Source organism: Cheilinus undulatus, linkage group 13, assembly GCF_018320785.1.
Source record: "Cheilinus undulatus linkage group 13, ASM1832078v1, whole genome shotgun sequence".
NCBI classification, from domain to species: domain Eukaryota; kingdom Metazoa; phylum Chordata; class Actinopteri; order Labriformes; family Labridae; genus Cheilinus; species Cheilinus undulatus.
In genome coordinates, this window is record NC_054877.1 from 46,484,143 (window position 1) to 46,499,350 (window position 15,208).

Below are 15,208 nucleotides of genomic sequence, written 5' to 3' on the forward strand. Positions count from 1 at the left end.
GCAGGTCACCAGTCAAAGCTTTACAGGAGAGTGGCAAAGAGAATGCCACAGTTGAAGAAACTCAGAAATCTGGACTAGAGTTCACCAAAAGGCATGTGGGAGACTCCATGGTCAAGAGGAAGAGGTGGTGCTTTTTGTCCATCAGACAATTCGTTATGTTTGGAGGACACTGCACATTACCACAAACACACCATCTCCACAGTGAAACATGGTCGGGGCAGCATCATGCTGTGGGGATGCCTCTTGGCAGATTGTAAAGCTAGAGGGTAAAATGACTGCAGCAAATAATAGAAATCCTTGAGGACAATCTTGTTTAGTGTGCAAGAGAACTACATCTTGGGAGAAGATTTATTTTCCAGCAAGATAACGATCAGTGAAAGCAACACAAAAATGGTTTAAAGACAAGGTGAATGTTCTAGAATGGCCGAGTACAGGGCCAAAACCTCAGTCCAATAGAGACATTGTGGCTGGACTTGAGAAGGACAGTTCATCCCCAATCCCTGTGCAACCTCAAAGAGCTTGGGCAGTTTTGCAAAGAAGAATGGAGTCAAATTGCAGAGTCCAGATGTAAAGCCTGACTGAGACCTGTCCACACAGACTCAGAGCTGGGATTGCAGCCGAAAAGTCTATCTACTAAATACCGACTAGAATTGGGTGAACATTTATGCAGTCACTTATTTAACTTTAATCTTTTTATTCAAATGACACTACTTTGTAATCTGTTTTTACTTTGACTTAAACAGGTTTTCTGTATTTTCTTGTCAAAAGAGGCGGTTGCCAGGAGAACGGTACTTGTCTGACTGCATTGTGCCAAGTGTAAGTGTAAGTGTAAAGTTTGTTGGAGGGGGGATTATGGTGTGGGCTTGTTTTCAGGAGCTGGGCTTGGCCCCTTAGTTCCAGTGAAAGGAACTCTTAATGAGACTGAGAGCCAGGTCTTCTCATCCAACATCAGTGTGTGACCTCACAAATGCGCTTCTGGAAGAATGGTCAAAAATTCCCATAAACACACTCCTAAACCTTGTAGAAAGCCTTCCCAGAAGAGTTGAAGCTGTTATAGCTGCAAAGGGTGGACGGACGGTCATATTAAACCCAATGGATTAAGAATGAGATGTCACTTAAGTTCATATGCATTGTATTGGATTGTGGGTAATTCCTGCAAGCGGAGGATCCAAATGTGCATCCTTGGAAATTCTCTGTTTGAAGGACTCAGTCTTGAAAACATTTTTGGGGATCCTCAACATTGGATTGGCCCTCCGGTGGCAGTCAATGACGTAGCATCCTCAAAGACAGATCCTTCCTTGGCTTTGAGAAACAGCCAGCGTCAAGTCTCAGTAGTCTTTGTTCAAATCTGCCTCTCAGTACATCCCTAGATAAATCAGAGAAAGTACACAGACAGCTGGAAACAACAGTGACCCTCTTGCTAATGGTCTGTCTGATTATGTAAACCTTCTAGTGGTATTAAACAGAGTCTGGTTGACATTAAAACTCACAGAACATAAAGGCCTGATTAAAAACAGCCTGTTTAGTTTCAGTCCTATCAGGGTCAGAAACGATTTCAGACAATAAACAAACAAACCTTTCTGGAGCAGCCAAGAAATTTATTTCAAACATCTGATTTGACAGTCAATCTTTTCCCAGTGTGTAGTTCATACATGGCTTATAGAGTCAAACCTCCCCAAATCATTAATACATTTTATTTTGTCCATCGTTACACATACCCCACAGAAAAGCTTCCTTAGAAATGTTTTGTGTTTCACATTAGACACGTCCATGCTTAGGAACAGCAGACCTGGCACCTAGCTGCTGATAAACAGAATAAATCTTTGGTTATGTTGGGTTTTATTTGCAGCATTTTCTAACTACGTCTTAGGTGTAACCTAATTCTATCTGTAAGAAAGCATAAGACTTTTACAAAACTCATCCCTAAATATCAAACTGAAAATTACATCTTCACTCAATTTACATTATTTTCCACAAAGTGCCTTCTCGTTAAATTCTCTGAATAAATTAAAGACAAAAACACAACATAGACAGGAACTAAAGTTTTATCTCACATCTGATAAAGTTTGCATGAGTCTATCTCTGTATGAGTGAACAAAATCATTTCAGGAACTTAAATTCATTTAGTTTATTCTTAGTAGTTTTAATTAATTTTGATCAGTTTTATAGAAATTTGATGAATTAAAGTCATTTAAATTCTCTGTTCTTTATCGTTGATCAGCCAATCAGTGTCTTCGTTTTTTCCAGAGGCGGGCTGTAGCTCAGGCGTGGCTGACTGGTAGCTGTGTCAATGAATGGGAAATGAGTGGCTGAAGCAGAAGTGGATCTGGATTCTGGACTGCAGAATAATAATAAAAAAAAAAAAGAATCCATTACATCAGAAGATTATCTAGATCAGCATTTTCCAACCATTTTTCCTTGGAGCCCCCCCAAACATGTACCTAAGAAAAGTAAAGCCCCCCCCAGGACCCAAGAGAAAGGAAAAAGGGACACACTGCCGCCAAAAATCAACAGGTTTTAATTGTTTCACTGATATGACCCTAAAAAAGGCCTATAAATGCTTTTCCTATCAAAAAAACCTCTGTATAAACTACCTAATAACTGCTGTTTCATGATTTTAGTCAATATTTGCACATCAAATTTTGGCAGCCTTTCACCCACCCCTAAGATCTTTGGTGCTGTTGCTGCTGCTTGCTTACCTCACGACCCTGCCACGCCTAAAAGTACTGCCCCTCATCGCTGATTGGTCCTGTCAGTTTCTAACTGGACCAAAAAAGTTCAGATGGGAGCTTAACAAGATGAATTCACCAGTGAGAAACACAGAAACAGGCAAATCGCACGAATCCATCTGCTTTGCAAGGTTATGCTTGGGTGTGTTTGAACCTGAAGTCCAGTATGTTTGACCAGTTCCAGTACATTCATTCTGTGCTTGGCACGCTTCATGACCCCAGCACAGAAGAACGAGGTGGGCTGAGGCACGGCATGGATGCAAATAAAGGAGCACAAGCGCAGGAATGTGTCGTAACATGAAGTAAACACAGAGCTCACCAGGCAGCAGCTGCATGCTCAACAGCCACACAGTCCCACAGAGAGAGGATGATAGAGATGGCAGGTTTTTTCTTTTAGAGAGATCTATATATTTTGTCTCATTGTATTTCAACAAGTTACAAAAGTTTTATCAGAGCTAAAGAATTTAAAGGTTACATATTTTACCCTTTTTAAGACAAGTTTATATTGTCTCAGAGGTCCCCACAACATGACTGAAGTTTGTTGCTGAAAAAACACTCCAGTATTGGAATCTTGCATGTCTAAAAACCCCTCTGTTTCATCCCTGCTCAGAACGAGCTGTTTCTGCATCTGTGGATGCCTGACTCCGCCCCTCTGGGCCAACCAGACCTGGGGGCAGGGCTAACTCTCCACATGCCATCAAGAGGGGAAAATCTGACAATGGCTTGTTTCAGAAAAGCCTGAAAAAGTGACTTTTGCATAATATGTGACCTTTAACTGACTTCGCACAGCTACCACCCCTCATCCTAATGGATCCCTGTCCTGTTCATATGTCTGACCAGTTTCTAGCAAAGTCAGGCTTTAACGACTGTGAGAGGTTGTTTTGCTTTGTGAAATAAAATGTCTTCCCTTGATTGAGCCACAAAAGCAGCTCACGCGATAACAAGCACCTTTCATCCTCCGTACATAAAGGAGAATCTGAAAAATACATGATAAAGTGTGCTGGGGTTAATCCCACGACTGATTTAAGCTCTAATTTTTATGAAATTATAATGACAAACTATTATCCACTGAATTAATTTACCTATGATTCTATTTCATGTCTTAAAAAGGTGAAATTGCGGTCTTGATTGCTGGCGTTTGAATGGAACATCGTTTAAAAGTCATTATGTTTTTTAGAATTTGCGTATTTTTCTTAGAGACAAAAATTACAGAGGTTTCCCTGGAGAAATGACAAACAGGGGGTTGGTGGAAGATGGCCAAAAAATACAGGAGAAACCCGGGAAAAACAGGAGTGTTAAGTATATTACAGCAACAGACCAAATGGCATGTTTAGCTGCACCAAACTGTGGTTATTTTCTTATATCTGTCCAGCTTGTGACTGAAAAAAAGCCAACTTTGATGAAAGATTTTTATTCGTGATATTCTTGAATCCTGAATTATATTTAAAAGCATGTGTCTTCTTGTTGTTGAATGTTAATGTCTGATCATTAGTTAGTATTTGGCACATTGTAATGACGATTAACAAGTGAAAATGTTTCTTACCATCCATGTAAGTCAGTGTGGTGAGCAGAGGTGCATCTGGGGAAATAAAGGCTGTGTACTGTTGATCATCCATCAGAGGAGGCGTCAGCTGACAGGGAGTTAGCGATGTCATCATGGTTGAGGAGGCAGGATTCGGGGTGATGTACTTCTTTTGACGCGCTCTACAGTTCTGAAACCACACCTGGATGGAGGGGGATCAGAAATCACTCTTTTTGTAGCAGCAGGTGTGTCTTCTTTTGCTGAAGCTTAAACACATTTCTTCAAATGATGATGAAAATAATGTCCATGTTTTAACCATTAGAGGTAGTCAGCAGTGGGGCACAAAAGAAACGACAGTTTTCATTACAATATTCCAGTTTGAACTGAAAAATACAGGTGCTTTTGCACATTTACAAGCTTTTTTCAGTTCCTAGCCCATTTCATATGGCTGAGTATGTCTGAATATGTATGAGTCATGTCTCTAGGTGAGCAAAACACCCACCTGAGAGCAGACAGCTACCTACCTGAATAACCCTGCGGCTGAGACCAGTCCTCTCTGCCAGTTTCTGGAGAGTCTGTGCGTCTGGGTTGTTATCTTTAGCAAACTGAGCTTGCATTACCTGTGCAGGAGTAACAGAGGGGGACATGGTTGTTCAAGTCAAATTTACCCCTGATATAAAAACAGAGAGGGGGTGACTTCACTGAGGATGCTCATTTTTTAATACAATGTAATACCGACTTCAGACACTAGAGGGCAACCACCTCAAAAACAAGGCTGAATATCACAGTGTAGGCTCCAGCCTCAAGTAAGGGTAAAAAGTATTTTATTTAAAGTTCATTCCAAGTATAGAGGGCTTATTTTTGATACCTGAGGGGGTTAAAAAATACTATATAAAAATTTCCGTTATATGAAAAGAAAGAAAATACACGTCTTCGACCATATTGTTTAACCCCCACAGCTCACGTGGCACGGATCCCTTTATAAATCACTTGGTAACATTTGAACTGTAAGTCATAGGCTCTAACTTGTTTTTTCCTATGAAAGCTCAGGGTTGTGCATTTCTAATCATGTCCTCCATGCATTCGTAGCTCTTACAGAACATTTTCTAGTGAGCCCAGAACTTGGCTGACTTTCCGGAGTCTCTTAGGACAGCGTTGTCGTATACAATACGTGACACAGTTTATAAAAACGTTGATAACTTTTGAACCATAAGCCACAGAAACTTATTCTTTTTTCCTCTGAAAGCTGACCATTTTTTCCGTTTGTTTGCTACCATCGATGTCTTCGCAGCCCTAAAGGACGCCGTTGTAGCAAGCCCGGAACTTCGGTGACTTTTCGTGGTCTTTGGAGATTAAGTTCAAAACGTTTCATCCAATAATAAGTGTCTTTTTGTCCATCTGTAATCCATTTTCAATGATGTCCTTTTTTTTCCAGTGGGCAGCACCATGTTTGTTGATATGCAATGCATTGTGGGATTTTTGTCAATTAGTTGCTTCTTTTCTGCTTAGAGAAGTGGCACAAATGAATCTAACTGCAAAAAGCACATGGACTTTTTCTTTGTATATATGTAGAAATTTTGAAAACTGTTAGTCACAGAGTGTTTATTTTTTCATTGTTTTGTCCCCAAGAGATGGAGAACAAGTCTGTGCAAAGAAAAAGCTCAGTCACAATTTTTAACTGTGTGTTATCAATAAGAATCTGTGAGTTTCAAATTCCGATTTTTTTCCCCTTTTGTCTTTAGAGTCCTTTAACTTTTTTAAAATGAAATTGTTTGAATTGTGGGTAATTCCTGCAACCAGAGGATCCATATGTGCATCACTAGAAATTCTCTGTTTGAAGGACTCAGTCCTTGAAAAAAATTTTGAGGATCCTCAACATTGGAGTGGCCCTCCGGCAGCAGTCAATGATGCAGTATTAAAAAGCTTTTGCACAGTCCCATTCCTAACGTTTAACCCTACCCTCAGTTTTTGGGTGCCATTTTACCTCCTTTACCAGATTTAAGGGGGGTAGTGAGGAAATCTTCAGGTTAGGTCACTGATGGTCTTAGCTGCAACAACAGTACCAGACATTTCTACTTGGAGCATTTTTAAATGATTGGTCAATATCTGAAGGACCATAATGCATTAAAATATGAAATTATGATATTAGATTGGTGTCATACAGATGAGAACATAATTACTGCCCCCCCATGAACATTATTTTTTTCCAAGTATATCCCAAGTGCCAATAAACAGAGCAAGACTTTTTATTAACACAGCTTTTCCAAACATCCTAGCTTTATTTTGGATGCTTTCATTATTTTACTTTGCAAACAGAAAAAAATATATTTTACGAAACCAAAAACTACCAATGTCTAAATTATTAGCCCCCTTAAGAACTGAACTTTTTGTTGAGCCATAGCACGAGCTATTCTTCAATGGTGTTCTTTATGTTTCTAATGCTCAGAGCTTGAAGAATCAAGTTAAAACCAAGGGTTATCTTCACATTTACACACAGTCTAAAAACTTCAGTAAGAGTTTGAGCTCTCACTGGAGAAATATCGCAAAAACCAAAGAAATAAGTTTAGAATTAGAATTGTTGAGGCTCACAAAGCAGGAGAAGGATCCACAAAATTACCACAGCATTTCCAAGAGTCAAGAACTGGAGTGAGAAACATCATCAAAAAATTCAATCAGAGCAACACAGTCCAGAACAAGCCTGGCAGAGGAAGGAACAGAAAGGGGACCTCTGAGACCAATATAGACTTTTCTTAAGCTACGCATACATCAGCGGACTTTGAAAAGATTTCGAAAAGACTCTTGGAAAACTATCAGCTCACACCTGCTCACATCTAAAGACAAGTTTTTAAAGTTTTTCAGTCACAGCCTAGTCTCAGACTGAGATTTTACAAAGACTGAATCTTGCAGGGTCACTATTTACAAGACTACTAGTAGATTCTTTTAGCTATTTTTTCCGACCATGCAAATTTTTTCAAAGTCATGATATGTTGGACAATTCATATCGAACAGGCTGGGGTGATCTGCCCACAGCTCCACCAGTCGCTCCTCTTTCTGGATGGTCCATATTGGTCGGGCTCTTCGACATTTCACTGCCGGTGTTTCTTGTTCGTCCATGCCGCTCGGCCACTTTTGTGGTTATTTTGACCAGCATTAGAAGGGTAAAATATGTCCCCTTTGAAAAAGGACGTTGTCATATGGGGGGGGGGGGGGTAATAATTTTTGCCCTCATCTGTAATTTTCAAATCTTACTGGGAGATTTCCTGTAGCATTCAGTTTTGTTTTATGTAAAATACTTCCCTGAAAGTGTTCTTAAATAAAAGTAAAATTACCGATTTAATAAAATACTCAAAAAGCACAAGTACATAATAAAGAATACTCATTTAAACTAATGTGAGTAAATGCTATTAATTACTTTCCATCCCTGGTTAGATCTACCTGTAACTGGTCCACAGTGAAGCTGGTCCTGGCTCTCTTGGTGGGCCTGGGCACAGCGCTGGACTCATCTTTGGCTCCACCCTCGTCCTCTACAAGAAAAGAAATGAGACATGTGACAAGGATCGGGGATCAGATACAGGCCAATTCAGGTCCTCAAATGGACATCTGTAGATCTGAGCTTTTGTAACGTCACAGATAAACGGCTGTTAGAGGGTAAAGTTTTATTACAGGATTGGTCTAACTGTTCTACATGTGGTGGCATTTTTCCATTACCATACAGTCGTAGCACTGAGTTACAACAAAGACATGACTGTGAAAGCTGCTGAAGTGGGAAGAGTTTGTATAAAGCTACCACGTTTACATGTCTTAAATCTACTGTAGCACAGTCAGGGTGAACTGAGGATTTATTGTAAAGGTTTAAGAGGGTGTTTGTTGCAAAAATCCTGTGTTTTCGTCTTTTCTATGAAACTCCTTTAATGGCCATGACAAACTTGAGGAGAACAAGGAATGCCCAACTGCCCTATATGTTCTGTGATGTGATGAGATCGCAGATCGAGATTTCTCAGGAAGGTGTCTGGGTTCAGCCTTAGAGACAGGGCGAGGATTTCAAACATCTGAAGGGATCTAAAAGGAGAGACGTTGCTCCATTGCATCAAAAGGAGCCAGTTGAGGTGGTTCAGACCTCTGGTCAGGATGCCTACTGGTTGCCTCCCTGTGGAGGTCTTCCAGACCCCGGGACAGACCCAGAACTCACTGGAGAATGCACCCCAGAATCCCTCTGGAGGAACCGAAAAACATTACTGGGGAGAGGGATGTCAATTAGATTTTAAGCTCATACCCACCGTTTACTTTCACCCGTTTGATATTCTCCACCATGATGTCATAGTGGGGTCGACAGAAGACCCTGTTCTCTAGAAGTCCACATTCCTCCCCAGTGGAAAGCTGGCGCTTACAAGAGGTACAGGAGAAACAGGCCAGGTGGAAGGTGCTGCCTCGGGCCCGACGGACCCAGTCACTGGAATGGATGTTACGGCCGCAACGGGCACAGCGCGTCCCATACCTCCTGTGGGCAGATGAGAGACAGGCACAGAGTTTAAAGAGGAATACTCACTAAAGTTTAGGCTATCTAAGGTCAAATATGTTTCAGTTATAAATATCCAGGCCTGGTCTGATAATATCTAATTAAGTCTTCAGTCTAAGCGAATTCTCTGACCAAGTCATGCCGACCATTCTGGGCATTCTTAAAATATTCTGCATTAGGAGTCCAATCAGAGACTTCTAAAAGTGGACTGTTGGTGAAATGAAAGGGTAAGATATTTTAAAACAACCTGCAAAGAGCAAGAAGGAGAAGCTGGACTCTGATTCCATTTCTTCTTTAGAGCTCAGCTCAATACAAGTTTCAGTTATCCCCATACATGTTTCTGTTAGAATAAAATCCTGTGAACCTGATCCTCACAAACACCAACAAGCAGCAGAAGTCCTCAACTTCTCTCAACAAAACATGTAAATCAGTACTTGCTAAAGCTAAAAAGCTCACAAAAATGTACAAAAATATGGTAATGACAAAAAACCCTGATAGTTTAAACATTATAATAAGACTGCAGATGAAATTAGCTTACATCAAACTTACCTGAAGTAGTCCAGTTTGCAGAAAACTTGTTTATCCTTGATATAGCAGCTCACATGTCGCCCCAGAGATGTTTTACATACACTGCATGAGAGGCAGCGCACATGCCAGCACAAGTTGTTCACCTAAGGAAAAAATAAGATATTTGATTTTTTTGGGGACAGCTTCTGTGGTGTGGAAGTATTCCTGCTCTTTTACAGACAGAGAGAGAATCCTTCTGAGCATGTGCAGAGTTAGTTTCATCACTCTAGCTTGTTTCTAATTGGAGGAATTGAGTGTGTTAAAATAGCTCCGTGTTACAATTGCTCCCCATCTCCCCTACTTTATACTCTACTCCTTACATTGTCTAAACCCTTGGTTCCCAAACTGGGGTCCGGGACCCCCCGGGGGGGGCGCCAGAGATCTTAGGGGGGGCCAAAGGCTTTGTCTGCTCTGAGGCTGCCAAAAATAGGTTTGCAAATATTGACTAAAACCATGATAAAGCAGTTATAAAGTAGTTTATATAAAGGTCTTTTGTTAAGAAAAGTATGCATGGACCTTTTTTAGGGTTTAATCAGTGTAACAATTAAAATCTATGTTGATTTTTGGCAGCAATGTGTCACTTTTTTTTTCTCTCTTGGGTCCTGGGGGGGCGCCGCTTTTCTGAGGAGTGTGTAGGTGGGGGGCTCCAAGGAAAAATGGCTGGGAAACACAGTCTTTCCCAGCCATTTTTCCTTGGAGCCCACCCCGTGTATGTTTTTCTTAACAAAACACATGAACTACTTAATAACTGCTTTCTTGTGGTTGTAGTCATTATTTGCAAATCTAATCTTATTTCCTTTTTCCCCATTTTTTTCCTCCTCTTTTTGCCACTTTTATCCCATTTTTGCCCCTTTTCCACATTTTTTGCCACCTTTTGCCCATAAAGCATCCTTTGCCCATTAAATACCATTTGTTTCCTTTTTTGCCCATTTTAGCCACTCTTGACTGCTTTTTTTTCCCATTTTAGTCACTTTTCACTCTGTCATGCCTTGTTTATGCTACTTTTGGACCATTTTTTCCACCCATAACTCAATTTTTCTAGCTTCTCACCCAGTTTTGCTACTTTCAGACTTTTTTTCCCCCACTTTTCTCCCTATTTTCATCTATTTTTGTTTTTGATCATTTTTGCCACTTTAACTAATTTTTATTGCTCCTTTAAGCTGTTTTTTGCCACTTTCTCCGCTTACATTGTGTCTCTTGTAAAGGTATTTTTCAACAGTTTGGCTCTTTGGTTGAGCAGGGCTGACTAACACTGATCCAAAGCCATTAAAACAAGAGAAACTTGACTGCAGCAGCTTGACGACAAACTTTATCTCAGTCCTAACGTAGTCTAAGTTGTACTAAGCTCGCCTCTAGTTAGCATGGTTGGCCCTTTCTGAAGTGAGCCTCACCTTGAGGAGGTATCGGTCCACTATCTCCAGGCCGCAGGAGGTGCACAGAGTCCGGCCTGACAGAGAGGACGCCGTGGGGACGGAGGAGGAGGAGGACAGGGAGGACGGAGAGTAGCAGTCATCGTCAAAAATATCCTCAGACCCAGAGGAGCCCTGAAAGACAACAGTTCAAGGGGAAAAACTCAAAATATTTAAAATAAAAGTCGCTATAATTCAATAAAATATATTTAGTCATTTTAAATATCCCAGCCTGCAGCAGGAGCCTCAACTATTAACATAGAAAATAAACAGCTCTAAAACGTTAATGTTAAGCTAGCCAAACATTTGTTCAGGGAGGCAATAATAAGCATTAAAAACCGTCATTTTGACCTTTTTAAATTAATTCTGGTTTGTGAAAAAAACGACAACCAAGACGACTCCATCCTGGACAGGTTTCCCAGCCTGCTTCGACGCTCCTGTCTATTAAACAGTGTAAAAAACCTCACCATAATAAATAATGAACTAATACATAAACACCTACTGAGTCAACAAAAAGGTTTCCTTGAAGCTGAGTGAAAACGGCCTCCGTCGGTGGTCTCTCTCCCTCCGTCATGCTGTCAGTGAAGTCCATGTTACAGAACGACCACAAAGTCAGCGAATGTCCCTCATAGGCTACTGTATATCCATGATGACAGCAGTCATTATCTCAAACCAGATATGCTCACTAACTTTGTGTACTTCTGTAGCCTACATGACTTTATCTGCCACTGTAATGTGCTGAGATAATGGCCAGTCACGAGTTTTATTTTCTTCTCGTATTTTTACATTTTAAAACATTATTTTTGAACGTAAAACGTTTCTGACCTGGGATTAAGGCGCCGCAGCAGCTGAACCTGATTGTGACTGATTGCTGCTGCGCACGTGCACGTGGAAGAGCAATCAACCTGACCAGGTGAGCTGAGCTCAGTCTGCTGGCTCTTTGTCTCTAACCAGGCCTGTTGGATTCCACTTTATACCAAATCAGACACGAGGCAGGGCTGTTTGAGTGGGAATGGGTCCGGTATCTGAAAAAATGACCCATATGAAAGGCCTGAGCTACTGAATGACCTGCAGCAGGGATACTCAACACGTGGCTCTTTATGTCTTAATTTGAAATATTATGCTTTTAAACTTTGACCTCAGAAATTTATCTTCGCAACTTACGTTAACCAGTTTGCTTCCTACATTTATAAAGTGGGTTTTGATGGGCAAACTAAATTGTCAACCATCATTTTTTACCTTTTTCTTTTTGTTTTACATTTTTTGACACTTTTAATCAATTTCTGCTGCTTTTAGCCCATTTTTTTTTTTACCACTTCTTTAAGCCACTTTTCACCCATTTTTGCCACTTTTATCCCATTTTTGCCCTTTTATCCTGCTTCTTTGCAATTTTTCACCATTTTCAGCTGCCTCCTTCCATTAAATGACACTTTCCCTCATTTCCCCCCCTTTGTACAGCTTTTTTTTTTTTGCCCACTTCAGTCACTTTTCACTCATTTTTTGCCGTTTTGACCACCTGTACCACTATTTTCTGTGACTTTGCACCCATTTTTTCATTTTTCACCCAGTTTTCTGCATTGTATGCCTATTTTGACCCATTTCTCCATTTTCAGACCATTTTAGCTACTTTCTACCTTTAAATGCCACTTGTTTCCTATTTTTTGCCCATTTTTTTGCCACGCTTGACTGCTTTTTGCCAATTTCAGTCACTTTTCACTCATTTTTTTGCCATGTTTTTGCCACTTTTGGACAATTTTCTGCTACCTGTAACTCATTTCTGTCACTTCTCATTCATTTTTGCTACTTTCTTATCATTTTTGCCACCTTTTCCACAATTTTTGCAGCAACACATACACAACACAGATATTAAAATTAAACCACAACTCCCAAACAGCCAAAGGCCTACTATTTTTAACGAAAGAGATATTTTAAAACAAATTTGTTCTACTATCCAGAGAACGTCTTTATTTTGGATTGACCGTCTCAGAGCTCATTTATGTTCAACTAGAAAAATATTTTCGCTAAGATCCAGCATGTTCTGGATAAACCAATAATTAAAATACAAGTGATCAGTGATAAGAAGGAGCGCAGGTTAATTATCAATATCCTGTGAGTCTATTTTATTCTTTTTAGTTAAACTTCTAACAAAACAATAGTAAGGTGTATTTTTACGTTAAAAGCCTGTTTTCTAGATTGTTCTGAAAGTGTTTCGGCATAAAATAAAGTAGCCTTGGGTCATATTTTAAAAATTGTGGGGGTCATTTTCCCACCATTTAAATTAGATTTCTGTTGAGTTAAAGGGCTTTCTTATGTAGTTTATGTCACCAAAAATAACCTGCCACTGCTGTTGCTGGCCTCTGTTTTCATGCCCTTTACTGGGGAAAGGGAGTTTTTTTCCTCTGCATTAGGGGTCAGTGTTTAATAAAACTATTACCTGTAATATTTAGGTTGAAATTTGCCGGCCCACAAAGCTCTTAGGTCTCCCTGTCAACCTCTGTTATATCATTTTTATTTCATGCATTATTTCATGCATTTGCATAATTTCGATGCCTGCAGGTCGATTCTTGTTATTTATGGCTCCAGTGAAGACTCTGTGCGTTATTAGGACTGTGAATCAGCTGTGCTGTGGCATTAATATAGACCCTCACCTTTTAGTACAGATGGGCCGACAATGGCAAAGCAGAACAGACTGATCACTAATAAAGGAGTATTCCACATATTCATCACTCTCCATCTAAATTAAAAATATCCAATAATTCTAATAAAATGATTCCCCCAGAAAACATTAAAAAAGGGAAACTTTTCTGCCCTTTTTTGCCATTTTTGCCATTTTGCTACTTTCTGGCCATTTTTGCCACCTTTAACACATTTTGATTGCTTCTTCATGCTGTTTTTGCCACGTTTCACCTCTTAGATTGGGGCTCTTCAAAGGTATTTTTCAACATTTTGGCTCTTTGGTTAAGTAACACTGATACAGATTGAAGGAATCATCTGCACACACTACTACACCACTGCACGTTTATCTGACACGCTCTTTTAAATACAAAAGTTAAACTTTAATTTTAATTTTTAGGTAAAAAGCCATTTTCGATGCTGGCCCATTTTATTGTAACCAGTCAGCTAAAATGGGCCTCATATTCACTGTTTCCTGAGATTCAAACAAAAAATTTAGGGTGAAAACAGTTTCACATGTTAATATTGATAACTGATAAATCTTTATGATCATTTAGAAATAGAGTCGCAGACAGCAGGAGCTCTGGAAAAGAGATTTCATATTATATTTTATCTGAACACTGGTTTACCCTTAAAAGTGGACATTTGCTCTGATTATTCAAACGTTATTTTATTTTCCACACATATTTTGACTTAAGATAATTCAAGAGGCCTGTGGTCATTTTTAAATATCATTAGATCGTTAAAATAACAGATTTAATGCTCAGATAGATTTTACCAAGAACCGGCCCATTTAACCTGAATACCTCCATTTAAATATTCATGTTAAAGAAGCTGAAATGTTTTATTTTGGAGCTGTAAATGAACTGATAGCCTAATAATGTATTTCTGAGTGAAATAAAAAACTGAACTGTAAAATGACTGAATGAAACCAATGCTGCCGTCACGGCAGAGCCTCACTGATGAACACAGCTCCAGTCCTAGCACATCTGAGCTTCTCCTTCTGTCCGGTGAAGCCGGATGTTCTCAGAAACAGACTGGGACTCACCACGCTGTTAGAGACGGAGGTAAACATGCCCACGGGTCATCTGGTGGAGCCCTCCCCGCGCACGTGGACGCTCACAAACACAGAAGAGTTTATTCCACAGGAGCGAACTGGGACCCCGAAGTTTGTGGTCAGTCCTCTTCAGTCTGTGGAGTCCTCCCCGGCCGGGTCCAGCCTCTTTTCACTCACCGGTCAATCACAGACCCACAACTGTGGCTGTCGTCCTCACGCGCCGCCCTCAGTGATGGTCTGGGTCTGGACCCTCCCGCTGACGTGTATGACAGGCAGGACTCTTTTTACACCGGTTCTATTTATTTGTCTCGTATTTGTCCTTGTTTTAGATTTTAGATGCTGCAGGAAATAATGAGACGACTGTTGTAGCTACAACTCTCTGAATAGGGGAGACCGGGGTTGGATGTAACACTTGTAGCACCACTCATGATCAACACAACTCATCATGTTCTGGATCAGTGATACTCAACTCATGGCTCTAGAGCCACATGTGGCTCTTTGTGGCTCTTCTATGTCTAGATTTGAAACATTATTTCTGCAGAAAACAGTAAAAAAAAAGGAAACTTTGACCTCAAAAATAATCCATTAATCAATTTGTTTCCCACAAGCAGTAGGCTTTGATTGTTTGTTTGTTGTTTGTTTTAAATTTTGGCCACTTTTTATCCATTTTTACTGCTTAAAGCCCACTTTTCCACTTCTTTTTGCAACTTTTATGCCATTTTTACCCTTTTTTTT

At 40.1% G+C, this 15,208-nt stretch overlaps 1 protein-coding gene across 2 annotated transcripts; it reads right to left on the reverse strand.

Moving 5' to 3' along the window:
* Positions 1-1,577: 1,577 nt before the first annotated feature.
* On the reverse strand, positions 1,578-14,620 carry LOC121519621 (LIM/homeobox protein Lhx8-like). Of its 2 annotated transcripts, XM_041802401.1 has the most exons (9): positions 11,569-11,586; positions 11,246-11,379; positions 10,726-10,878; positions 9,317-9,438; positions 8,529-8,749; positions 7,687-7,775; positions 4,776-4,871; positions 4,273-4,453; positions 1,578-2,338 (listed from the first exon to the last, which is right to left on the reverse strand). In XM_041802401.1, the coding sequence occupies exons 2-9, from the start codon at positions 11,333-11,335 to the stop codon at positions 2,262-2,264; spliced, it is 1,029 nt and encodes a 342-aa protein (XP_041658335.1). In that variant the 5' UTR covers positions 11,336-11,379; positions 11,569-11,586; the 3' UTR covers positions 1,578-2,261. The 2 variants fall into 2 exon arrangements, with proteins under 2 accessions (XP_041658335.1, XP_041658336.1); XM_041802402.1 differs by lacking the exons at positions 11,246-11,379; positions 11,569-11,586 and adding an exon at positions 14,465-14,620.
* Between the last annotated feature and the right edge of the window lie 588 nt (positions 14,621-15,208).